General features: G+C 41.8%; 1 protein-coding gene across 1 annotated transcript in view; it reads left to right on the plus strand.

The window, feature by feature from the left end:
- vat1l (vesicle amine transport 1-like) overlaps positions 1-16,560 on the plus strand; it is a 38,388-nt gene extending 21,828 nt beyond the window's left edge. Inside the window, exons 9-10 of the mRNA XM_077201743.1 lie at positions 13,443-13,526; positions 15,372-16,560. Coding sequence (XP_077057858.1) covers positions 13,443-13,526; positions 15,372-15,470 — 183 coding nt within the window. The 3' untranslated portion in view covers positions 15,471-16,560. The remainder of the gene's footprint in view (positions 1-13,442; positions 13,527-15,371) is intronic.
- The last annotated feature ends 9,878 nt before the right edge of the window (positions 16,561-26,438 follow it).

Raw genomic sequence — 26,438 nt, forward strand, 5'->3', positions numbered from 1 at the left:
CTCATTATGTGTTTACAGTTCAAGCTGCTGTCTTCCCCCTAGGCATGATATGAAGATGGCTTTCCTGATGTAAAATTGAACATCAAAAGCGTTTAGAACTCTTACCTGGTGGATATTCAATCGTTATTAAGTTTTATTTTGTTTGTGACCAATGATAAAGATGATACTGAATCAAACTATAGACCGAACACAGAACTTAGGAAACGCAGGGCTTAAATACACGGGGAGAGCAATCAAGGTAAAACAGAACAGGTATGTAATTTAATTAGTGTGGCGAGCGGGACGAATCCGAGGGCCGTGGGAGGAAGGCGCGAGGCTGGTGGTGTGATTGATAATGAGCGACACCTGTGCGACACACCAGTCTTGTATCTCTCACGGAGGAGCAGATGCATTAAGGAGGAGCGACGACAGTAAAGGATGAGAGAGGCCAGGCCTGGATTTTATGTAGTGTTTTGTTATATGTGACAGCAGTCGTCCGTTTCATTTTGTGTTGGTTTATTTTATCAAGAAGTTGTTAAATGTTCTCCGGTTCCCACCTCCTTCTTCCTACAACATCTAACCTCATTACAATTAAGAACTATGGAAACTAATTAGCACAAGGAAGAAAACAGAACCAAAACACAAAGAAACTGAACAGACAAAAGAACTACATGCTACATTAGTCCCTCCTACCTGAAGGTGCTTCCCCACGCCATAACAAATCCAACCGAGGACGGAAGGAGGGACTCTGGAGGAGGGCGTGAGGCAGGAGATGGGTAGGACACCAGAGATGACAGTGGGAGAAGCCAGGAGCAGGTAGGGACCCAGGCCACAGCCAGGACCCAGGCCCACACCGGAGTCAACGGAGGGAGGAGCCATGGTGGAGATTTGGGCAGGTTAAACCAAGGGGACAACTGACGGAGATGATTTAGGTGGAAAACCTGGTGGAGTTGGAGACCTGATGGGACCACATGATATTGAAGTTTCAGGTGACCGAGGTGGAGCTGCAGTGACGAGCATTCGAGGGGGAGCCAGGGTGCGAGAGGACTGAGACGGAGCCGATGGGACTGAGGACCATGGTGGAGCCCGACAGAGCCGAAGGGGTGGAGTCCGTGACGTAGGCAGAGACTTTGAAGTCCGTGGTGTAGCCAGAGCGAGGTCTGAGCCCGGTGGAGCTGTAAGGGCGATGGTACCATGTGGAGCCGAAGGAGGGAGGAGCCAAGGTGGAGTAATGGGCTCGGGGGCTGGAGGCGGAGCCAGGGGATCCTTGTGCTGAGGCGGAGCTGGAGACTGGAAGACCCAAGGCTGATACGCGGAGCATAGTGGAGTCAGCGGAGGAGCCGAGGGACTGAAGGGTAACGGTGGAGAGAGGGCTGAGGAACTGGCTGTTATGGGCAGAGGAGGTGGGAGAGGGAGGCTGGGCGGGAATTTTTGGAGACACTTGAGACTAGGAGCCAGGAACAGCGGAGACACAGGAGACTTGGCGGGGACACAGGGAAATAACCTCTTCCATTTCCTCATTATAAATCCCAGAGGCCATATGCAGCTCACCCTTAGCATCGGGAGTGTGGGCAAGGCCCCATTCCTATCCCACAATCTCCACAAACACCCCCACTGGGACACACAATGTTGCCAGCTCGCTCAGGTCACCTCGGTCCTCTTTTCAGGCTCGGGTTCTCCGTCTACGGTGGACTCTGGCTTTAGATCCGTGCAGTGTTTGGGCGGTGGCTGGCTGAGCTCTGGGTCTGGAGTGAGGCTAGTGTTGTCATCCTCTGCGGGACAGATGATGAATGCCGAACCGTTATTCGACCGCACCCACTCCATATATGTGGCGACGGTTCACTAAGAGGCGTGCCTTGGACCAGATCGTTCGTTTGGCAGGAGGATTGTTCCGTAAATCCAATTTAGGTTCGGTCTTTTTTTACGGTTCTATGGCTGTAATGAGTGCACAACGTTGGAGAATACAATTAAGTCTTTATTTCACATAGGAGAATCACGGAAAAGCACAAACACTTCCTACATTAAACGCGAATGAGAGATAAATGAAAATATCTGACTTCCGGCAACGATTGACGCGCGTTCACGGGTGATGGAAGTCGGCGTACGAGGTATGACGTAGCGTAGGAACCGTCGTGACGTAGAACGAACGCGCCAGCGCAGCCAGAGAGCAGAGCAAAACAAAACTACGTCATACCTCGTACGCCCACTTCCATCACCCGTAAACGCGCGTCGATCGTTGCCGGAATTCAGATATTTTCATTTATAAAGTTTTAAATATGTATATTTTTACGACAAAACCGCACGGATTACCCTCAGAAGGCCTTCGTTTATCCCCCTGGAGCCGGATGGATTACTTTTGTGAAGGATGTATGCACATTTTGGGACTTGAAGGAGGTGGACCCCGTTGCTTTACATTATATCCACTGAAGGGTCTAAGACATTTTCTAATATAACTGAAAATGTGTTCGTCTGAAACAAGATTCACATATGCATCTCGAACGGCTTGAGGGTGAGTAATGCATGGGTTAAATATCATTTTTGGCCGAACTATCCCTTTAAAAAGATAAAAGCAGAAAAGAATCTTCATTGTTTAATGCAAATTATTAGTTTAGTTAGTGAACAGGTGAAGATCATTAAAAACTGCTGATAAAACAGCTTAAAGCAGTTTAAAGCAATATGATAGAAAAGAAACGTTTTAATGGAAAATATAATACATTTTCATTATGCAATTTTGTATATACAGTATATATTTATTTACATACTTAATGGCTTTTATTGTGCGTGTTGTATATTTTTGTTCTATGTAATATCACTTTTTTTGCAACACAAAAAAACATCATGATGTCCTTCAAAATAGGCTTTATTTTCTTTTGATTTTGGGGGTGAAATATGACCCAGCCATGATTTTTAATTGAGACATTCTTCCAAATCACCATTTTCAAGCACTCAGCATTTCTTTGGAACATTTGTCCATTCATGATCATTCGAGCTCTACTTGTAGTGTTGTCTCCGTCAGCTGCTGTGACCAACAAAGAAGCCCCTCCGTGACATTTTCTTCTCAATCACACGGTGCGTTGCACTGTTGTCGTGGTAACCAGGGGTGGTAACTCTGTGCTGGTGTCTGGTGACCTGGCAGAATAGTGGCTTGCAAAGTCGATTAGATCAGCACTGACCTGAGGCCTGTGGAAAGGAACGAGCTTGTATCTCAAAGCGTGATGTTTGACAGGCATGCTGGACGTTTGCTTAATTGGTCTGTGCTTGTGGGCTTTAGACAATTAGTTCCTCATACTGCATGGCTAAGTGAGCATTTGCTCAAGAGAGTATAGTATGACGCATGAAAGAAAAAAAAGCATTTGTACACGGTTTGCACGAGCACAAAAATGATCTGTTTCTTCGCATACTAAGTCTCAGCCACCCACACACACATAAAGCAGCATGTTAACCACATTACAACGTCCTCACAGCAGATTCAGCTTTATGCTCAAGGCCACAGCTGTATTCCTGAGGTATTATACCGTTAAGTAGCTTTCACACTTCACGGATCCATTTTAACCCTTAATTCATCCATGTTTCACAGTTTCTAATTAATCTTGGGTTTTGAGATGTCTCACTGTAAATTTGTAAGCCCTTGGTAAAACCAACTGGATTAATCCAGAATGTTTTAGGATTTTGAAAAACATAAAGAAACGTTATGATCTGTAATAATTACAGGATGATCCTGCATTATTGCAAGATCACTCAACAATGAAAATTCTGTCAAATTAATCACCTTAATGATTTGCTCTCATCTGATATTGTCAAATTGATGATATCACCGAATATTTAGTGTATTTTATTAAACCCCAACTAAACAAGCCAGAGGCGACAGGGGCGAGGAACCCGAATTATTATGATTCCATTCACAAGTCTGATTGTGGATTGAATTTATTATCATAATTACATAAACTGTTGGAAAACATAAGGACAACTAACACAGCTGCTTTATCTAAATGTAAACTCTAAAAAAATATGATCTTCTAGCTGACAGAAAAGAACCTTATTTTATTGAAACGTTTTGATTATTAATTTGTTTCGTGCCAAATCTTACCCTCGGTTTGTTTGAATCTTTTTGTGATAACTGGTTTAATAATATGGTTTAATGGTGCCTTTTTACCTTTTGACAGCTTTAAACCGCTTTCATTGTATGGAAAAGTTTCTTTCCTTTGAGTTTGAGCTATTCGGTGCATCTCTCATGTAAACATCTTACTGCGATTAAGACCGTACACTGATTATTAGAATAATCACATTATCACATGTCAATGGCTGTGTCCGAAATCACCCCCTATACCCTTAAATAGGGCACTATTTGAAGGGACAGCCATTAGTGTAGTGGTGTCCGAAATCGTAGTGAACTTTATCGAGTGCACTCATCCAATCCCACAATGCACCACAACAACGAGTGTACAACCGATGTATGCTCAATGATGTACGAATTTGCCCCCCTATACCCTCATTTACTATTCCCTAAATTACACCACAAATATAGTTCACTTGAGGGAGTGAATGAAAACGAGTGAGTGAATTCAGACACTGAGTGCGCCGAAAGGGCTGGCGCTTTTGCATAGTTTGTGCTTGTCATTTAATAATCATTTGAAACTTTGCAAACTAGCAGCTGTAGTAGTAATGAAAAGATTTATGTTGAACTCTGTCATGGAAATGATGTATAAACCTTGATTTAACTATTATAATAAATTTGCATCATATTACCCTCTATGATATTACGCTGTACCCACATTGGACCAGCGGTTTGGAAAATTTATGGATGCAGACGCAGGAATTAATTCGACACGACTGTCAAAGTGCATTATGGGTATTCTTTAGCCGTTGAGTGTATTTCTGTTGTACACTCGTTATTGCGGTGCATTGTGGGATTTAATGAGTGCCCTCGAAAACGTCCACTATGGTTTCGGACACCACTACAAATGGCTGTTCCCTCAAGTAGTGCCCTATTTAAGGGTTGATTTCGGACACAGCCTTAGTTTTTTTGGAGTGGGACAAATGACTCCCCATAAGCAGATTTAAAGTAGACCTCTGAGTGTTGGGAGACCATGCACACTTTCATTTCTTTCTAATCACAGGCTTCTTGAAAGCCTTACAGATTCCCCTGTGCTGATCTCATTGGTTGAGGACATGCAGTGCTGTGCGACTGAAAGCATAGTTTAATTTTGGTCTAATTGACAAGGATGTTTGTAGAGCACTCTCTGAGTCACATTAGAAGAACAAGTAAAACACTCTACTCTTATTTATGGAATGTGCCTAATTATTTATATAAATAAATAAAAATTAAATGAAAGGAAACCGATATATACACCTGTGTACATCAGTTCAATGCTATGTTAACACACTAAGAGACAGATTTACTAACAGCTTGCTCCAGCGCAAACCCTCTTTTGGCGTTTGCACTAAAAGATTTGCACTAAAAAGGTGTGGACAGGGTTATTTTTGTGGCTGACCTCATTGCATATACATCTGTAGGGGTTTCCCTTTTAGACGCAACATTTATGGAGGAGAGTATTTAAATGAATCATGCAAGGTGATTTACTAAGGTTTGCGCTAGTCAAATTACTGGTGTTTGCGCCATTATTTGCGTGTCGTGTAGATCACGCGCAGAACTTTCCATTCCCATCGGTGCTATTATGCTAAAAACATGCTAATATGCTAATATGCTCCATTGCTAATTTGCCCTGTTTAGTAAATCTGGCCCTATATGTACTAATGTTGCTAAATGAATCACTAGAGACCAGAATGCTATTGACCAAATACCCAGAACACCCAAGTAACTGCATAGCTATGTGAAACTGCTTTTAATAGGTTATGGGAAAAACTGATGATATTTCCTGATTTTTTTTCTTTCTTTTTTTCTGTGAGAAGCGTACCTTTGATTTAAGTTAAAGAGTAACCCAGATCATTATATTCAAACGGCTGAACAGAACGACCAGCCTGATAGTCAGAGACTGTATGTGCTTTTATGATGTGTCTGACAGTCTTCAGAAGCTGTGGCGGCACCAGGCTTAAACCGGCACATAACTCACTCCAGGGAACACACTAATGCAAGGTCGCTCTGTGGTTCACGCTTGAAAAATGAAAGAGTTCAGAGCTGTTTCTTAGTCACAGCATGTGTTGTCCAACGACTGCTCATTTATATTAATATAGCTCAGAAGTGTTTTACTGCTTAAAAAGCCTTTGAATTTCATTTTAGTACTGTAATGAATGCTAGTGAATTTCAATTTAATGATGTTTTTTTTAATAATTGACCAACGTGGTCCATCTGTCCCAGTGCAGCCCTTGACCAGGTGTGTTATTTGAGTATTATTTGAGAGCGAAGGAAGTGTGTTGAGTGCCAGCGGTCAGACTCCCATGACTTCAGTGTGCGGGAGGGGAATTCCTGAGGGTGAGATCCAGTGCCAACCTAAACTGATCTGAGGTCACCTTTTGTCTCTGCAATAATGAACAAGTTCAGGGTACAGATTGGGGGAGAATTGTTCTCACAAGAGGAGCTTCAGTTTTCTAGAATAACATTATAGCAGAGGCTATTTGCAATAGCGTTAAATGCCATTTACGCTTATAGCGATACACAAATAGCGATAGATGCTATTTACACAAAGTGCAAAAAGCTGTATTTTCTTTGCACTAAGTGTAAATAGTTGTTAGATGCTATTTATGCTTTATTAGTGGGAGATACTGGACTACTTGTACCTCTGTGTATTGTTGGACAGTGTGAAACAGTAACGCCTCTCCAAGCTGATATGTGATGGAAAAAAAGGGAGAAAAATTAGACGAATGCCAAAACGATTGAGATGGCCAATCAAATCAAAGAAGGTGGGCTTTACTGTTCACAGAAGCCAACACTGTGAGCTAGGATGTAAGTAGTTCAACATTTGACAACTGTATTATGAAATATTATGGACAGTAATATCCAGTAATGCAAACTACTCAACTTTTTTCTGTTTGGAATTGAAAATGTTGGCCATAATTATGATTCATTCGAGTGTTTCATTACTAAACGTGACCAGAAACATTATCAGACCAGTTTTTAACATATTAGGTATACGATTAAGAGTGAATGTCTGCATATTTAAAATGAAAATGATTTGCAAATAGTCTTTCCTTTTCTTTATTCCCTTAAATTCCTTTAAATCGTTTAATTATTTAATCCCCTTATATATGAAGACCATTACACCCCCCACCAAAAAAATGCCCCCCACATTTTCAAGACATGGTTATGGCCTAAATGCTGGAAGAACTAATACAATTTTATGAAGTCTGACATGGCTACGTGAAGAACGTTTTTGTACGTTTTCTACGTGAAGAAATGATTTTGAAATGAATATTTGTGAGACTTTGAAAATGCGATTTGTGCCGAAACTCCTCAGTGACTGTGTTCTGTGCCTCTGGGGATATATTGAGGCGATCTTTCCACTGATGCGTTTTATTGCCTCCAATCCTGCATGACCACTGTGACTCATTCAGACACAATCAAGCCCTCCACATATTTGCAATACCGGTGAAATGAAGCTGAATCAGAGGGGCACGACTGGAGAAATGACCCTTGACGTTTAATGGGAAGAGAGGGCGGAAGGGATGATATCTGTACTTGGACATATTACTCAAACAGCAGTGACATTAAATAATGAAATCCCTGTGTCCTTTGCCTTTAAAGCTTAGGTGTTTTTTGAGATGAGTTACATGCAGAAGTTTAATAGTATAGCAGGTCTTAATAAGTACCATTAGCAATTCTATAATACACAGTTTAAAATCATCATATGTGAAATTAGTGTATGATGGCAGTGCCCTATGAGTGGAATACTCAGATCTGTAATCTTAAGATGTTTTCGTAAGGAATTAACAGTAAAGTAAAGTGAGTGTGAAGATTGATGAGCATGCATAGCCAAACTGACAGCTGGAACAATATACAGTGATGGAAATGATATTGAGTGTTTGAGACAGAAGGCATGTTTTTTTCCAGACTATCCGCATAAAGCCGGTGCTTTTGAAGATGGTATCACCTGCATAAAGACATCAATGAATACTAATGATGCTCTTACAGAGACTGTTAACTTGCATTGTTAATGTTAACGGTCCTTGAACTGACACTTGTGGCACTCCGGCTTTTATCAGTGCTTATCAAAATAAACGAGGAAGGTTGTGCACTTTACATAATATATTTATATTTAGTTTACTTATAATATGCAGTGGCTAAGCCACGCCCCCAAACGCGATGAGCCAATCACAGTGCGCATAGCTATCCCATACACTCGGACATTCTCTGCTTCCTCGTCCATTGAAATGCATTGCAGTTAGTCAGGTTTCATTCGTTTTTATATGTTTTTTCTTGTCCTTTTAAGTTTAAAATGTTCAAACGGTGTGCATGGAGTACATGCAACTCCGACACTAGGTATCCCGAGAGGCTGGGCGACGGTGTGTGTATTTTTTACCCTTTCCCAAGCCACATCTCAACCGAGATAAGTGTCTGGATTAAGTTATGCGGTAGACCACAACAACTACTAAACGTGGATAAATTAAACATCTGTTCTAAGATAAGTCAACAACTTATTTGAACGTTATCTTTTACATCTCTAACGTAACGTTAGCCTAACATTAGAAAACGTTTACGTTAGCTTCTAGCTGCGTTGTACATCATGTCACTTAACGTTAGCTTCATTAACGTATCTGTAAATAACCGAGATAACAGCAATGTTGTGCTGAATGATTCATGTAAATACTGTTGCACCAAACTAATGGAGAGGCACTCTTGGTAAAGATGGTAAAAAGGCTTGTCCTGGAAACGTATGCAACTTAGACCTGTATATATTTAATTTGATCATGAACCATTAATTACATATTAAAGCACAATATTTTAGACTTGTACCAAACGAGTTAAGCTTTAAGTTAACTTTGTACCAAATATCTATATAATCTTTCTGTCTCCAAAAATCATCAATTGTCTCCTGTGAAATGTCTCCTGCTGTGACAGCTGCCATAGCGCCTGTCACCGAATGTTGACTGTTTGTCCGAGTGAGTGGAGGGGGCGTGGCTTAGCCAAAGGTCAATTGTGTTTTTTGACTTGAAATGTTTTTTTCTATTAAGGTCCACGTAATTATGTCTCAACTTAACAGTACAAAATCCTAACTTGTTGGCTAAACACAAACCATTTATGTTAAGTAAAAAATTCTTACATCCAGAGGGTGGCAGTATAGTGCGACGCCAACTGCCATTTTGCCCTAACTTAATTTGATTGTGTTCAATCTGCTTAAATATATGTCAAATTTAAGTTTACTTAATCCGTTTGTGTTGGATTACAAGATTGATTTGTGTTGCATTAACTGAAACTGGGCGGTGCTTGTTAGTTCCCAGCATGCTTTGCATATGGTTGAATTAAGAGAGAATAAATGTTACAATTAAGTGTTATTTTATGTTTTTTTGAGAAAAGGGGAAGACTTGATAGTGTGTAATTGTGTTTAATGTTCAATTACATTGGAATTATTAGATCCATTTAAATTACAGTGAGTTACCATTGTGGAAAAGAGTGGAGCTTTTTGTTTCACTGTGGACTGATTTGATACTTAGCATTGAAGTTGCTAATATGTGCTACGGCTAGCAAATAGCTAGCTATAGTCTATCAATTTAATTATGTGTCACTAAAATAAATGAAATATTAATGGATGAATGAATATATAAAATACCCTAATCATGTCAGGAAGCCTTTAAAAATTCTCTTTGAGACTACTTAAATTGGGTCACTTAAAATGATTTAATTCCATGTTGGTGAAATTACATGAACAAATTATCTTTGTTTAACGTGACCCAGTTATATGCAAACTGTTGACCAAAAAATAATTAAAGCCAACATATCATTTTTTTTGAGTGCATGAAACCCTAGCAATCATTTGTTTACAAAAATATATGAAAAGGTTGGCTGTAACAAACTAAAGACACTTTTGGTTTATAACAAGGATTTGTGGTGAGAAGAATCTCACCGTCTCTCCAGGATTACAGACGTTTGCCTTTGAGCAAGACTCTAGGTTGCTGTCGGAGACTGTGGATGAAAAACATTTTTTATAAGGCAGTTAACTGTTTATACCCATGACATTTTGAATTATTATAGTACAATCCAGTGGTTTGAAACTAATATTTATTCTTCCTTTGTTTTGTTTTTTTGTTTTTTTTGTCATTTTGACTTTAGAAAGCTGATGCTAGGGACTGTTAAGGCCCTGACTAGCAGCTGTCATGTTTATTCATTTACTGATTCATCCAGTTAACAGTCACTTTACAAGATGTGGACATACTGTATCATGCATCCCCCACATAACCTGTGGGCACAGGTTCATATTCATATTCAGGGTTGCAAGGTCTGTGCAACAAAAGTAGCACAATGGCCTGTCAAAAGTAGCCCAATGCGTTTTTCTTCTTAGGACGGCCGAATTCTCTACTAAATTTATAGATCTGGGACTCCGAGGGGTGTTTTGGGGGTGTTGGAGCGCCAATTTTTTTTTTTACCTTCGGCAACAACGTATAAGTAGCCCTTGACAAGACTGTGTGGTCATATTGCACAATACTGTCAGGTCGGTGCCGTGCAGTTGTGTTCTGAAATGAGGAGGCAAAGTCCTCATTGTTTTTATGCTTTATTTTAATCCAATGTAAATTAATTTTACTCCTACTGTTGACACATTCTCCTAGTTAAAGGGACTGTGTGTAGTTTTTTAGGTATTTTATTACATCAAAAATAAATATTTTTATTCATAAATATGTCCTCAATGGTGTACAAATACCTCTGCCAATTATCTGACTTATCCTCGTAAACGAAGAATTTATTATCTTTATATATACGTGACTGGTAGGTCCACGGACGCTTCCATATCGTTCCGCCATTTTGAAAAACTAATAGCAGAGAGAGGGTGTTACGGCCCTTTATCTAGCTTGGCTCGTTAAATCACATATAAGACAAGGACCGAACATATTTAATAATCACAGACGATTGAGTGGTATTCAGACGTTAATCACGCCATAATTTTTAATCCAGTCCACAACAGACAAAGGACAGAGCACCCCATAATAAACAACAAACAAATAAACAACACAGGTAGGGCAACAGAAAGAAACATAATCCCTTAACTAAGCCTATCGTAGCAGGAAAGATCTTACCTAACTCCCGACAGAAACAACAAACAGGTGAGTCTTCCGGGCCACTGCTTCGCTACGCTATAATCTAAATAAATAACAAAAGTGAACTAAGGAAATAACCTCTACCTGGCTTTAAATAATAAAAAAAAAACTCAGTTCACTATCATCGAAGACTTCAGCATGGAGGTGCGACACGAGACGATGAGCGTTCTCGCCATCAGGCGAACCACCCCAGCTGACAACAATCAGGAACGGCGGCGAAGAATGAGGAGCAAGAGAAGCGGAGAGAGACCGCGCCCTCAACACCAGGCCGGCTTAAGTGCAGGAATTCCCATGACCTCACTCATTCCGTAAATCAGGGGAAAACCCCTAACTCCACCTACGAACTTAAATAACAAAATTAATACACTCAGTAGTTCAATATATATATATAGATCCACGTAACAGAGGGTCAAAAAGTTTTTCGTTTTCGTTCAGTGCCAGCGTCACGTAACTGAAAGCAGCAGAAACGGAGGAGCTGAGCATGAGAGGCGCTTGTCACTGCCCCGGCAACAAAGGCTGCATTGCACTGTTATTTTTAATGGCGGACCATACATATGCTGAGCCTCAGGAGAAGAAATCCTCGTCGCCAAAAAAGTCCAAAATTGAACGTAAAAGGAAACGGGACCGGAGATTACAAAAAACAAGAGTCGTTAATGCAGGAGAACGTTTTCAAAAGAGACGCTGTTGCCTGCTTTCTCCTCGACAGGTAGCCTAATTCACATTACAGTCTTAATTAGTCTACATGTTTTTTTTCATTGCTTGGTTGTGTACTTTATTATATAGACGGTAGAACATTTATAGTTAAAAGTTAAACAGGCTCTTCGATGATGAATAGCAGCTATTGAGTAATGTAGAGTAGGTGCTAAAAACAAGGTTTGGAAGTTTACTTTTTTTAACCTAGAAATTCCATAAAAATCTATATTTTAATAGAGCATATGATTGTTCTTGCATTGTTTGTCATAGCTTTTTGGTACATAACAGCTACCATAGATGCAACATGCATAGAGTGCCGAAGTTATGACGTCACTTTGTAGGACAACTCGGAAGTTAGCGGCGCATGGGTTCCCTCGATCGAAAAGCTATGCATTTTCCCCATAGACTTTTGGAAAATCGCAAAAAATAAGATCTGTGTTCAACAAAGGGTTGTGACCCTTACACGTTTTGTCTATCAAGATAATCTTTACAAGTGAATCCAAAATGTATACATTTTGAAGCCTATATAAAGTTTAAAAAACCACAAGCAGGTTATAACTGGTGTGTTTTATGTCATAGATCAAAATGTGAAAATATTTAGAGGCTTTGATAACCACAGACCTTATTTCAGGCGATTTAGCAAAAACAAATTAAAAAAACCCATAGACTTTAGAGCGAGGGAACCGGAGGGAACTCACTTCCGCGTTTCGGCCTACAAATTCTGTCTGGTTTTGCACTGGTCCCCACAATGTCTTGTGAATACCAATCTTTATTAAATTTCATTTTCTTGTATTTAATTTTAACAATGTCTGACCAGTAAAAATAACCTTTTCATCCTCAAATCTTATTAAAGGTACCATACAAGTTTTAGACAAGCCTAGCTAATTGTACCTTTGTTTGAAAGGGCACCGGCTGTGTTCGTGTAGCTCATTTTCCTGCTGTTAGAAGCTACATCTCCATCTTGACATTTTACTATAAAAATATGTTTACTTTAAGCGCACACTGCAGTTTTGTCGTCTGCCGCTTTAAATGCTCGAGCTCTTTGAAGTCTGATGGATTCTGATTGGCTGTCAGTGTTTTTATTGTTCATAAGCTGGAAAAATAAATTTTGAAAGTGATTCATTCCAATGATATACAGGTAGTTTCTCTGTGCCGTTATCGTAGTAGTTCTGTTGTGGACTCTGCTATTCTTTTACATTCAGAGTTATCATCATTGGTGTAAACGGGCCTTTAAACAAATGCAAATCTACAGATTCATTATTTAGCTTTTGGTGGAATATGATCAAAATGTCTTTCTTTCTAACTTATCTATCTATCTATCTATCTATCTATCTATCTATCTATCTATCTATCTATCTATCTATCTATCTATCTATCTATCTAGTAGATTACATTAGTTTGATTGCTGATTGTGACTCTGCTGCCCTCTTTAGTCTTGTCTGTGGTGTTACACACTTGACAGTTACACGAGTCAATATGGAGCTTAAGCATCACTTCATATGAGCAAAAGCACATTTGTTTGACTTTATGTTTTGTTTTTCTATGTGATTTGTTGTGTGAACCTGTAGGTGAAGGAAGCCATGCAGAGAATCCATGACAGAGGAAACATAGGGAAGCTCATTTTGGATGTGGAAAAGTCTCCTACGCCTTTGGTGAGTGAGTCATCTGAAAACCTGCCTTTGAATTTAGACTAGTGTTCTAAGGCAAGCAAAACATTATGTGCAAAACATTATAATTAGCATGTCAGCTATTGGTGCTGCCTATTCATTTTTCATAATGTCTTGCATTGTTCAGTTTTCCAACATATATTTTTTTTTATTCAGTGTACACACTCTCCAAGGCTGTGAGAGAGAAAATAAATGTTCTTTTTATAAAGCACAAAGGCGGGTTTGAATAATGCACCTGTTTAGAAGGAACAAAAAATGATATTGTGACACTGATCCTCGAGTCAGGTGACATCACCTCAGCAGTTTCCATGGAGACTGTGCCTTATGACGCTGTTCTCAGAGGAGAGTCATAAATAGTGGAAATAGTGGCGTACAACAGCATGCTCTCATGAAATCTACCTTTAGTGTCTTTATTTAAACCGGGGAGAAACTGAAGAGGAACATATGAAAATTTTGTTTTTAATTTCTGTCCCCTCCAAGAAGACGATTTTATTGTGTGTGTGTTGATTTCTTGATCGGCTGCATCTTAGATGTTTCTCCTTAAAAATGGAAGGTTTTAGAAGAAGAAACAACTGATAATGTCTAAACTGTTGCTCATAGCTCAGGACTCTTAAAGGGTTAGTTAACCCATGAATGAAAATTATCCCACAATTTTCCCCGCCCTCAAGTCATCCTAGGTGTATACTTTCTTTCTTCATCCAAACACAATCAGAGTTATATAAAAAAAAAAAATCCTGGCTCTTCCAAGAGTGAATAGAAATTTTGAAGCCAAAAAAAAGCACATCCATCCATCATAAAAGTAATCAATACGGCTCCAGTTAATAAAGGCCTTCTGAAGCAAAGCGTTGCGTTTTTGTAAAAAAAAATTCCATATTTTAACTTTATAAACTATAATCACTGGCTTCTGGTAATGGCCATAAGAGAGTCTAGTTCCGGCGGAGGAGTGACCTCTGACCCGACGCATGACGAGTGACCTCTGACCCGACCCATGACAAGTGACCTCTGACCCGACCCATGACGAGTGACCTCTGACCCGACGCATGAAGTGACCGCTGACCCGACACATGCCTAGTGAAATCTGATGCGACACATGACCTCTGACCCGACGCATGACAAGTGACCTCTGACCCGACGCATGATGAGTGACCTCTGACCCGACGCATGACGAGTGACCTCTGACACGACGCATGATGAGTGACCTCTGACCCGACGTATGACGAGTGACCTCTGACCCGACGCATGACGAGTGACCTCTGAACCGACCCATGACGAGTGACCTCTGACCCGACGCATGAAGAGTGACCTCTGACCCGACACATGCCTAGTGACATCTGATGCGACGCATGACCTCTGACCCGACGCATGATGAGTGACCTCTGACCCGACGCATGACGAGTGACCTGACACGACGCATGATGAGTGACCTCTGACGCGACGCATGACGAGTGACCTATGACGCGATGCATGACCTCTGACCCGACGCATGACGAGTGACCTCTGACCCGACGCATGACGAGTGACCTCTGACCCGACGCATGACAAGTGACCTCTGACCTGACGCATGATGAGTGACCTCTGACCCGACACATGACGAGTGACCTCTGAAGCGACACATGACCTCTGACCCGACGCATGACGAGTGACCTCTGACGCGACGCATGACGAGTGACCTCTGACCCGACGCATGACGAGTGACCTCTGACCCGACGCATGACGAGTGACCTCTGACCCGACGCATGACCTCTGACCCGACGCATGACCTCTGACCCGACGCATGACGAGTGACCTCTGACTGTGTGAATACACAATGATTTCCCATTTCTCTTTCAGATGGCCAATGATAGCACAGAGACCAGTGAGGCAGGAGAGGAGGAAGAGGAACAAGAGGGAGACACTGACAACAAGGAGCGAATGCCCTTCATCCAGTGAATCCTGACACGAGCAGAGACTGTCATGAACCTGAGCTCAGCTCTCTGACCACGTGCCGTTGTGAAACGTATGTCTGTGTCATGTGTTTGCTCGGTTGTTTGTCTGTATCTTTTGGACAATGCAGTCAGAAATACTCCAAAACACTAATTGTGCTGTTAAATGTTACTTATTGCAGTGTTGAATTGTTGCGGTGTTTCAGGCCAAAACGCTATTATAGGATTGACTTTTCTTGAATGCCTTTTGCAGCCTTTCGAATGTTTTATTTGGCCCTGTCTATCAGTGGATTGACAGATTGCTGCGAGTCAAAGTCCAGAATTAACACTTGCAAAGACACAAATGTTTTTGGCAAGTAAATGAAATGCCGCAGTTGCCGGTAACTTTATAAGGAACTGCAGTTTAAAACATGGAGTAGGTGGAGAAGTAGGATTGATAGTAGGACTTTAAATCTTCAAGTGTCTTCTTATGACTTTTACCTCAGTGGGCAATTTACCATCAAGTGTTTATTAAAGGAATAGTTCACTTAAAAATCAAACTTTTGTCTTTATTTACTCACCCTCAAGTTGTTTCAAACCTGTATGAATTTCTTTCTTCTGTTGAACACAAAAGAAGATATTTTGAAGAATGTGTTTTAACCAGACAGTTGATGAACCAATTGACTTCCATAGTTGGAAAAAAATGCTCTGGAAGTCAACGGGTGCCATAACTGTCTGATTACCGACGTTCCTCAAAATATCTTCTTTTGTGTTCAACAGAAGAAAGAAATTCATACAGGTTTGAAACAACTTGAAGGTGAGTATATGATGAAAAAAGTTTCATTTTCAAGTGAACTATTTCTTTAAGGAAAATGTTTTTTGGAATGTTGCTCACAATAAAGGAATATTCACTACAAATGAAAGGGATGAATACCCAAAAAAGTCAATTCTCTCATCATTTACTCGGCCTCGTGTCCTTCCAAACCTCCATAACATTCTTTCTTCTGCGGAACAAAAGAAGATATTTTTTGAAGAATGTTGGAATGGATGTCTGATAAAAGCCTTGAAGCTGGCAGAAAAATAAAGTCGGTTTGCGGTGTGTGTTACACTTTTCTACAGTTGTAAGAGCATCTGCCTGTTATTTTTGTTTTTTTGAAGAATGATAGCAACCAATTTCTTCAATTGTACGGACAAAAAAAACAAAAAACCTTAGTCATTTCTCAAAATGTATTTTTTTTGTCATACAGGTTTGGTGAGAAAATGATAACAGAATTGTCATTTTGTGTGAACTATCCCTTTAAGCTTTGTGGACCACTTTTTTGTGGCATAATGTTAATTATCACAAAAAAATAATTATGATTATTTTCTTAAATTATTGATATATATAACGGTTACAGTGAAGCACTTACAAGGGGGTCAATAGGGCCCGTTTTTAGAGGATTTAAAGCAGAAATATGAAGCTTATAATTTTATAAAAGCACTTACATTACTATTCTGATATTAGAGCTATGAAGCTGATCGTATGGTTACAGGTTTTACGTTTACGTATGTGATTGTTTTAAGGTTTACAGATTGGCCCCTTTCACATCCATTATGAGTCTCACTGTAACCCAGATTGGTGTTTTTTGTGAAGAAAAAGGAGGGACGAGTAGAAATGAATTTTTGTGGTAATCAACATTATGCCACAAATGCTGTAAACTTGAACACAGAACCTGTTCCTGGATCAATATTCCAATCAAACAGTCAGATTTGACGGACAAGTTTACAGTTTTTGTCAAGTTTAGGCTTAAAACCAGGGTTAGGAGCTTCCACACATCAGTGTTATTCACCAGTTCCCTCTGTTTTTGGGATAACTTATGAGTTTAGTGCTGGGATAGGGTTAGGACTACATTTTCAGACTGTAATGTTTTTCCACGATCAACAAAATATGTTGAACCAGGAACGTGTCTAACTCGGCAAAACCAAGATGTGCAAACTTGCACTAAATCTGGAATATTCCTTTGCGTCACCTAAATTAAAAAATATATAATAATAGGAGGAGAAAATTGTATATCGGATATTTCTCTGACAAGTGCAATCTTTCAGAATATGGCTCAAATATGATTCACATATGAGTAACACAGTGAACACAAGTAATTAATGGCATAAATTATCTCAATTCACATGCCATTGTTAGGTGTGGCAAGTTAATTTTGAACACTGGTTGCAGTGCTTCTGGTGTGTGTGTGTGTGTGTGTGTGTGGGTGTGTGTGTGTGTGGGGGGGAGTGAGCGAGCGAGTGTGTGTGCATGTGTGTGAGAGAGAGAGAGTCTGTGTGTGTGTGTGTGTGTGAGAGAGAGAGAGATAGAGAGTGTGTGTGTGTGTGTGTGTGTGTGTGTGTGTGTGTGTGTGTGTGTGTGTGTGTGTGTGTGTGTGTGTTTGTAGAGTTCTGCACAGGCATCTGTGTTACCTTTTTGTTCATCTCAGATCACATCTGAACATATGTGACCCTGGATCACAAAACCAGTCTCAAGTCGCACGGTATATTTGTGGGAATAGACAACAATACATTGTATGGGTCAAAATTATCCATTTTTCTTTTATGCCAAAAATCATTAGGATATTAAGTAAAGATCATGTTCCATGAAGATATTTTGTAAATGTCCTACTGTAAATGTATAAAACATTTATTTTTGTGAGTGAATGCAGCATAATCGCGAACATAAATGGACAACTTTAAAGGCGATTTTCTCAATGTTTCGATTTTTTTGCACCCTCAGATTCCAGATTTTCAAATAGTTGTATATCGGCCAAAAATTGTCCTATCCGAACAAACCATACATCAATGGAAAGCTTATTTATTCAGCTTTCATGTGATGTATAAATCTCAATTTAAAAAAAATGACCCCTAAGACTGGTTTTGTCATCCAGGGTCACATATTATTTAAGCCTTTAAAAAGACATTTAAATGAGTTGTCATGATCAGTATTGTACATTTTCCTTAAAGAAACGATTCACCTCAAAACTGAAATTCTGTCATCATTTACTCACCAGACCCATATGACTTGCTTTCTCCTATGAAGATTATTCACCCTGCTCTTTTCCATACGGTGGGTGAGTAAATGATGACAGAAATGTGTTTTTGGGTGAACTGTCCCTTTAAAGAATCACGAGTAAATGTTGTAACATTAAGGTCAAAGTCGGGTATCAGATCTTCAAACTAGTAAACAACAACAGACATGAAAAATACATTCTTAGTGCCTTATCTGCACTGAGGACCAGAAGGCTTTTTCTTTTGTATTTCATGGAGAATAGACATTTTAATGTCAAAAATATTTAATGATTTAAATCTTTCCTGGCCTACATATACCTCAAAAATGAAAACTTTGATTGTGTTCTCATGTGGTATTATATTTTTGTTATGTTTATGCTATGTCTCCCCCCCACACACACACAAATTAGTGTTTTTATTCAACTCTTCTCTAATAATTAAACTAGTCGACTTTATATAGAATATATACAGCAAGTCTGATAGTGTTTTACTTTACAATAAGCAAGATGGAATGAGTTAGGCATGAGCAAAAATGACTGATAATAATGACCCATTTACCGTCTTTCTTGCTTGTTTCTTTAATGTACATGACTGAGTGCATTATATGGAAATCAGACGTACTGTACTGTATGTGACGGCATCTTTCCTGTTATTATTTTGGGTTACAGTTATTTGAGATTTGTTTAAAAACTTGCCTTAAAGATAAAGCACTACATTTCTGACGTGTTAGCCGATCTCAGCCCAAGACACACAAGAGTATATTGTTGCTGTGTAGTTTTAGTCAGTAGACGTGCTTTTGTGATAGGTTGCAAACACATGAAATCTGAATAAAATGTTGTGCAGAGCATTTCCCGTGGAGTTCGATTTGGTGTTTATGCCATTAAAATGCTGTTCCGTGCATCAACCAAATAACATTTGACACACGGCATATCTGATGTTTTACAGCGATGGGAAATGTCAGCCCTGACTGAAGCATGACAGACACACATGTTCGACTGTTTTCTCTCAGTAACCCCAGAGGTTACTCTCACAAATGGCACTGAGGAAATGAACAAAGACTCACTTTGCTCTTTTCAATTCTAAATATTACAGTTGGTGGCCTTTGCACGGTTGTGCTATTCAGAAAACTGAAATATGACTATGATGATAAGAATGTGTTTGACCTTTCGCATGGATTTTCTAACTGCCACTGTGGTAATGGAAATATTTGCCTGAATAATAAAAATGTTTCCCATTGGTTTATCTGAAAGATAGTTATAGTCACACATATCTTCTGGATTCCCTCCCAACAAAAATTAAAAGCTTTAAAGCTTCAAAAAGGAAACAAAAACACCAAGTATTATAAAAGTGGTCAGTATGTGGACTATTTCAAGTCTGAAAACTAAGTTACATTTTTGTTTGTTTTGTGAGGGATATTGAAATTTGATAACACTTAACAGTAAAAACAGCATCAGAGACTGACACGGAAGAGAAGAAATAGTTTAATAAAGTTGTTATTTTTGTTTTGGTGTATTTTTCGAGTATTCTCGTCGCTTCGCAACATTAAGGTTGAACCACTGTAGTCACATGACTATTTTAACAATGACTTTACTTCCTTTCTGGGCTAATAACGTTGCTGTCTAAAGGGGGATTTCATCAAAATTATCTTCATTTGTGTTTCGAAGATGAATGAAGGTCTTACAGGTTTGTAACGGTGTGGCGGTGAGTAATTAATGACAGAAATTTCATTTTTGTGTGAACTATCCCTTTAAAGGTGCAGTGTGTGACTTTGAGCGACATCTAGCGGTTCAGTTGCGAGTTTGCACTAAGGGCTCAGCCCACTGCTCACCCCTCCCTTTCGAAGAAGCTACGGTGGTGAAAACGGGACAAACATCGTCGTCTGAGACGGCAGAGAATAGCCAGAGTAAACCAAGTTTCTGTACCACAGTCCATTATAAACCACATCATGGATAAAGTTTAGAAAGCCATAGTCAGGTGAGGATCAAGGGTCTTAATACGTAATATAATAATAGTAATTAGTTGATTGTCTCACGAACGTAACCAGCACATTTCTCCCCACATAGCAAACCCATAATACAGCGAGGGAGAAGAACCACATGAAACTATGCAACTATATATTTTTTCTAACAGGGTAGTAAAAGTTTAGCTGGCTAATATGAGCTGTTACTGTGGGTGAGCTGGTTAAAGCGTTAGCAGTTCCGCATCACAATCCGTACAGCGGCGCTTCCGTAACATGAATCCGTACAGTGACCTTTTGAATCAAATGTACAATGAATCACTTCCAGGTCAAATAAAGTTATATATACCTTTGGAAACTGTGTTTTTTCATATTTGATCTTCTTCACTCATTGTCGAAGTCCACGCCCTTTGAAGACGACATTTCAGCGGTAAGTACAAGGACACCCGAGTGACGTTTAAAAATGGCGGAGGGCGGGGATCTCGCGTAGACTCCGGTGAAGGAGGGAAGAGAGTCAGCGAATGAAATGAATGAAGTTTTGGTCATGTGGTCTATAGTATTGAAGTTAAACGTAATGGTTATTGGTGTTGAACATTTTTAACCTAAAATGTGTGTTATAAGGTTAATAAAACCCCATTTTAAACAGCGGTTTAAAAACTATGTTCACGAGGTCTTGGAAACGACCTGAGGTGACTGAACGCGCCATTTTTCGTAATGAACAATATTTTGCAGATCAGCGATATAAGGACGTTAAAGTCAACCAAAGAGTCAAATCTGAAGTAAATTGTGTCATAATGAAATCTAACTACTATAAGACACCCTGCACGATGAGGTAGGGTGTCCATAAACAAAGTTAAAGCTAGCAGCTTAAGCAGAAGAAACTGCACTTTGACGGGCGCTAGAAACAGCTTTTGCTAAACGCTTTTTTACCGCCCATAGCAGTAATTAATGTAAGTCCCCCAGGACAAATGTAAACATCTTGTTTTTTCAACCCAGTGATCTCAAATATCTAGCTAATGAATACATGAATGAACAGTGTTATACCCATTTTATTAAGTTTATATACATAGTTATAATGTAAACCACCCCAGGAAAAATTTAAACATTTTGCTTCAACCCAGTGATCTCAAATAACTAGCTAATGAATAAATACATAATTAATTAATAAATAAATAACTAGCTAATGAATAAATGAATGAACAGTGTTATACCCATTTTATTAAGTTTATATACATAGTTATAATGTAAACCACCCAGGAAAAATTACACATTTTGCTTCAACCCAGTGATCTCAAATAACTAGCTAATGAATAAATGAATGAACAGTGTTATACCCATTTTATTAAGTTTATATACATAGTTATAGTGATCTCAAAGAACTACTCGGTTACTCACGTAACCTCAGTTCCCTGAGTTAGGGAACGAGTATTGCGTAGCTATACGCAGTGGGGGAAACTCCTTTTCCTCGATTTACTGAAGCCTTTATGTAAAGCGCATTTGCAGCTGCACAGCTAGAACATGAGCGTCTGGCTCGCTCATAGGCTGCGCTGCGGCAACTGCACATCCAATGGCGCAGGCGCCTCTGACGTGCAACCAATGAGATAACTCTGCGTCATACACGTCAGAGCCCGCCAAGGGGGCGTGACCTCAGTCTATAATAGCCCCCGAATTCGCCATTATAGCAGGTTTAACGACTGAAGCGACAACTTGCCATGTTACCATAGTGCGGCTGGCTACGCAATACTCGTTCCCTAACTCAGGGAACTGAGGTTACGTGAGTAACCGAGTAGTTCCCTTTCGAACGGTCACTTCGTATTGCGTAGCTATACGCAGTGGGGACGCCATGCAAAACGCCGCACTGAGTAACTGGCTGTCACTGCAACTCAGGACCCCTGAGCGTACAGAACAAGCCATAACCGCATAATAGACCAGACACCGTCAGATCTCCGTAGTATACATCAGTAGAAATACCCAATATACTACACCAATGAACCCAGACTCTGTCGGGGTTATTAGTATACGAACATATACCCAGTCAAGTGGGTTTATATATGAAATCTTAACCAGCTAAAGCGGGTTGATATCTGTTATGGAATATAACCGGCCGAAGCGGGTTTTATATATGTATGGAATTTATATATGTCATATAACCGGCCAAAGCGGGTTTTGTATATGTCATATAACCGGCCCAAAGCGGGTTTATATATATATAAATATAACCAGCCACAGCGGGTTTATGTATGAACTACAACCGGCCAGCAGCGGGTTTCATGTATATATGTGAATGTGATTGTGCACAGTAATATATGACAAGACCGGCCACCCACGGGTCTTAATCATACCGAAAGCACCTTCGCCTGCAGGGAAGGCACTTCCATATTATAAAAACTCATAAATGTGGAAGGCGAGGACCAGCCGGCCGCATCACAAATATCACTAATGGGAATGCCAGATGACCAAGCCCATGACGAGGCCATACCTCTGGTTGAATGGGCCTTGACGCCTATAGGGCAAACTTGACCCGCTGCGGTATAAGCCATAGAAATAGCATCCACTATCCATCTAGACAGTCTTTGCTTAGTGACTGGATCCCCCTTGGATCTACCACCAAAGCAGACAAAAAGCTGTTCTGATTGTCTAAAAGACGCAGAACGCTCCAGATAGATTCTCAGCGCTCTGACAGGGCAGAGAAGATTAACCTCTCCATCCTCTGCAGAAGGAGGGAGGGCTGATAACGTCACCACCTGTGCTCTGAACGGTGTTGAGAGCACTTTAGGAACGTAACCATGTCTGGGCTTGAGGATGACTCTGGAGTCATCTGGACCCCACTCCAAACATGCAGGGCTCACAGAGAGTGCCTGCAGATCTCCCACTCGCTTGATAGATGCCAAAGCCATAAGGAGAGCGGTCTTCAGCGAGAGGGGTTTTAGATCAACCGATTGGAGCGGTTCGAAAGGTGGACCTTTCAGAGCCCTCAGGACCGTGGAGAGGTCCCAAGATGGCACAGATGGAGGTCTGGAGGGGTTCATTCTCCTAGCACCTTTAAGGAATCTGACGACCAGGTCGTTTCTTCCTAGTGACTGGCCAGCCACCAGAACATGATGTGCTGCTATGGCTGCCACATACACTTTGAGCGTGGACGGGGAGCGACCCGCATCCAGCAGCTCCTGTAAGAATGAGAGAACTACAGATATCTCACATGACTCTGGGTCAGCCTGATTTTTCGAGCACCAGCTGGAAAAACCCGACCATTTCGAAGCGTAAAGGCGCCGAGTCGACGGGGCCCTGGCTTCAGATATAGTGCTTAAGACCTTCTCAGGAAGGTCTTTGGGTACCCGTTGAGGGGCCACACATGGAGGGCCCATAAATCGGGTCTCGGATGCCACAATGTCCCGTTCGCCTGTGTGAGGAGGTCTTTCCTCAGTGGGACAGGCCATGGGATTGTGTCCGATAACTGAACCAGTTCCGGGAACCACGGTCTGGTTTTCCAGAGAGGGGCCACCAGAAGGACTGGGCACCCGCTCTCTCTGACCCGTTTGATGACTTGTGGAATCATCGAGACGGGGGGAAAGGCATAAAGGGGACGGTTGGGCCAGACATGGGCCAGCGCGTCCCTGTCCTTCGAGAAGAACAATTTGCAGTGGGTGTTGATTCTCGAGGCGAACAGGTCGACTTCGGCCTCGCCAAACACCTTCCATATCAGACTGACCGTCTGTGGGTTCAGGGACCACTCGCCGAGGGGAGTGTTGCCCCGTGAAAGCATATCCGCGCCCACATTCTGGATGCCCGGTATATGCGCTGCTCTCAGAGAGCTCAGGTTGGTTTGTGCCCATAAGAGGAGGTCTCTCGCCATCGCATGCAGGTTTCCTGACCTGATGCCCCCCTGGCGATTTATGTAGGCCACCACTGATATATTGTCTGTGCGGACTAAAACGTGGTGACCCCTGAGGTTCGACAGAAATGCTTTCAGGGCCAATCCAACTGCTTTCATCTCCAGGCAGTTGATATGTAAGCTCTGCTCCGTGCTCGACCAGAGGCCGGATGCAGGCATGCCCTCGTGCAGCGCTCCCCAACCCAGGTTGGACGCATCTGTAAGAACCATTTTCCTTCTGGAAATTGTTCCCATTGTCACCCCCTCGTGGTACCAGTTCTGCGCTCGCCAGGGAATCAGGGTTCTTAAACAACCGTGATTTACCATAATGCGCAAGTTGCCTGACTGCCATGCGTGAGTTGGCACACGCCGTTTCAGCCAGTGCTGCAGCGGGCGCATGCGCAGTAATCCCAAGCGGAGTACTGGCGATGCTGCTGCCATGAGACCAAGCAGTTTCTGAAATTTCTTCAGTGGCGCGTGCTCGCGCGCTCTGAAAGTGCCTGTAAGCGCTCGCACTGAGAGCGCGCGCTCTGGTGTGAGTCGCGCTGTCATCGCTCTCGAGTCTAAAACTGTACCCAGAAAGATCACACTCTGGCTGGGGGTTAGTTTGCTTTTTGACACATTGATTGTGAAACCCAGGCATTTTAGATGGCTGAGAATCAAATCCCTGTGAGCTAATAGCTCGGTTCTCGACTGTGCCAGCACCAGCCAGTCGTCGAGATAATTTAACACACGCACTCCCTGATGTCTCAGGGGAGAAAGCGCTGCATCCACACACTTCGTGAATGTACGGGGTGCTAACGATAGACCGAACGGCAGAACGGTGTATTGATAAGCTTGGCCCTCGAAGGCGAATCTCAAGAATGGCCTGTGACGAGGGTTTATCTGAATGTGAAAGTAAGCGTCTTTCAGATCCATTGTGACAAACCAATCCCCCGTGCGCACTTGCGCGAGGATATGTTTGATAGTTAACATTTTGAACGGCCGTCTCATGAGAGCTTTGTTCAAATGTCTCAAATCTAGAATGGGTCTGAGACCGCCGTCTTTTTTCGGAATCAGAAAATAGCGGCTGTAAAAACCCATGTGTTTTAGCGCGGGGGGGACTAATTCTATCGCCCCTTTTGCTAATAGATTCTGTACTTCGGTGCGAAGCACGTGACCCACGTTGCTTCTCACCGAAGTCTCGAGAACCGCCTGAAATTTCGGGGGTCTGCGAGCGAATTGGAGCGAGTAACCTCGCTTTATAGTGTTTATGACCCAACTCGACACACCGGGGATAGCTTGCCAGGCTAGAACACGTGTGGCTAGGGCTTGACACACTGACTGGGGCTGGTCGCCTAATGTAGGGGGACCGGATACCCTTATCATGTGATTTGTGCATACATTGAGTATTGGACTGACTGTACAGGCATTCGCGTGTGGGGAAGTCAGTGTTACAACAGGGGAGGGGCCGCCTAGTGAAGGGGGACCTGATACCCTTATATTGTGATTTGTGCACACATTGAGTATTGGACTGACTGTACAAGCATTTGCGTGTAGGGAAGGCAGTATTATAACGGGGGAGGGGCCGCCTGATGAAGGGGGACCGTGAACCCACGTGTTGTGTTTGTGAAACATACTCTTTTTGTGCTTTATATGGGTCGCCGTGAAAACGGCGTTTGTTTGCAAGAACGCGCTTACTGTTGCGGGCCTGTTTGCAGTAATAAAATCCCCAGCCACCTGAACTGAACAAGGGGCTGTGGGAAGTTTTGTTGACTTCTTCGAGGGTGGTCCGGCGAGTGCGGGACCCGTGCTCTCTCTCTTTCCCCTGCATGCTAGGACGACTTTGGCGGCGCTGTGTGAGGCGCGGCGCTTGGTCTGGGGCCTTGGCGTCGGGGAAGCGGGAAGCGCTTGGTTGCTCTCGGCTGGCGCTGGGCATCAGCCGCAGGGCGGGGCTGAGAGGCCTGCTTCGTGGGCTTTGTTGGCCGAGGCGTCGGCGGGGCTAGCTTGTGAGCACTCGACGCCGAGCTAGAGCGCTTAGGCAGGAAGTGACGCATGGCCTGGGACGCTTTCTGTGCCTCGGTGTATCTTTCTGAGAACCCCTTCACTGCCGGGCCGAAGAGGCCGGTGCTGGATACTGGGGCGTCGAGGAACTTTGT

This window comes from Siphateles boraxobius, unplaced genomic scaffold, assembly GCF_051911475.1.
Source record: "Siphateles boraxobius isolate OS27281-9 unplaced genomic scaffold, OSU_SipBor_1 48, whole genome shotgun sequence".
Lineage (NCBI taxonomy): Eukaryota > Metazoa > Chordata > Actinopteri > Cypriniformes > Leuciscidae > Siphateles > Siphateles boraxobius.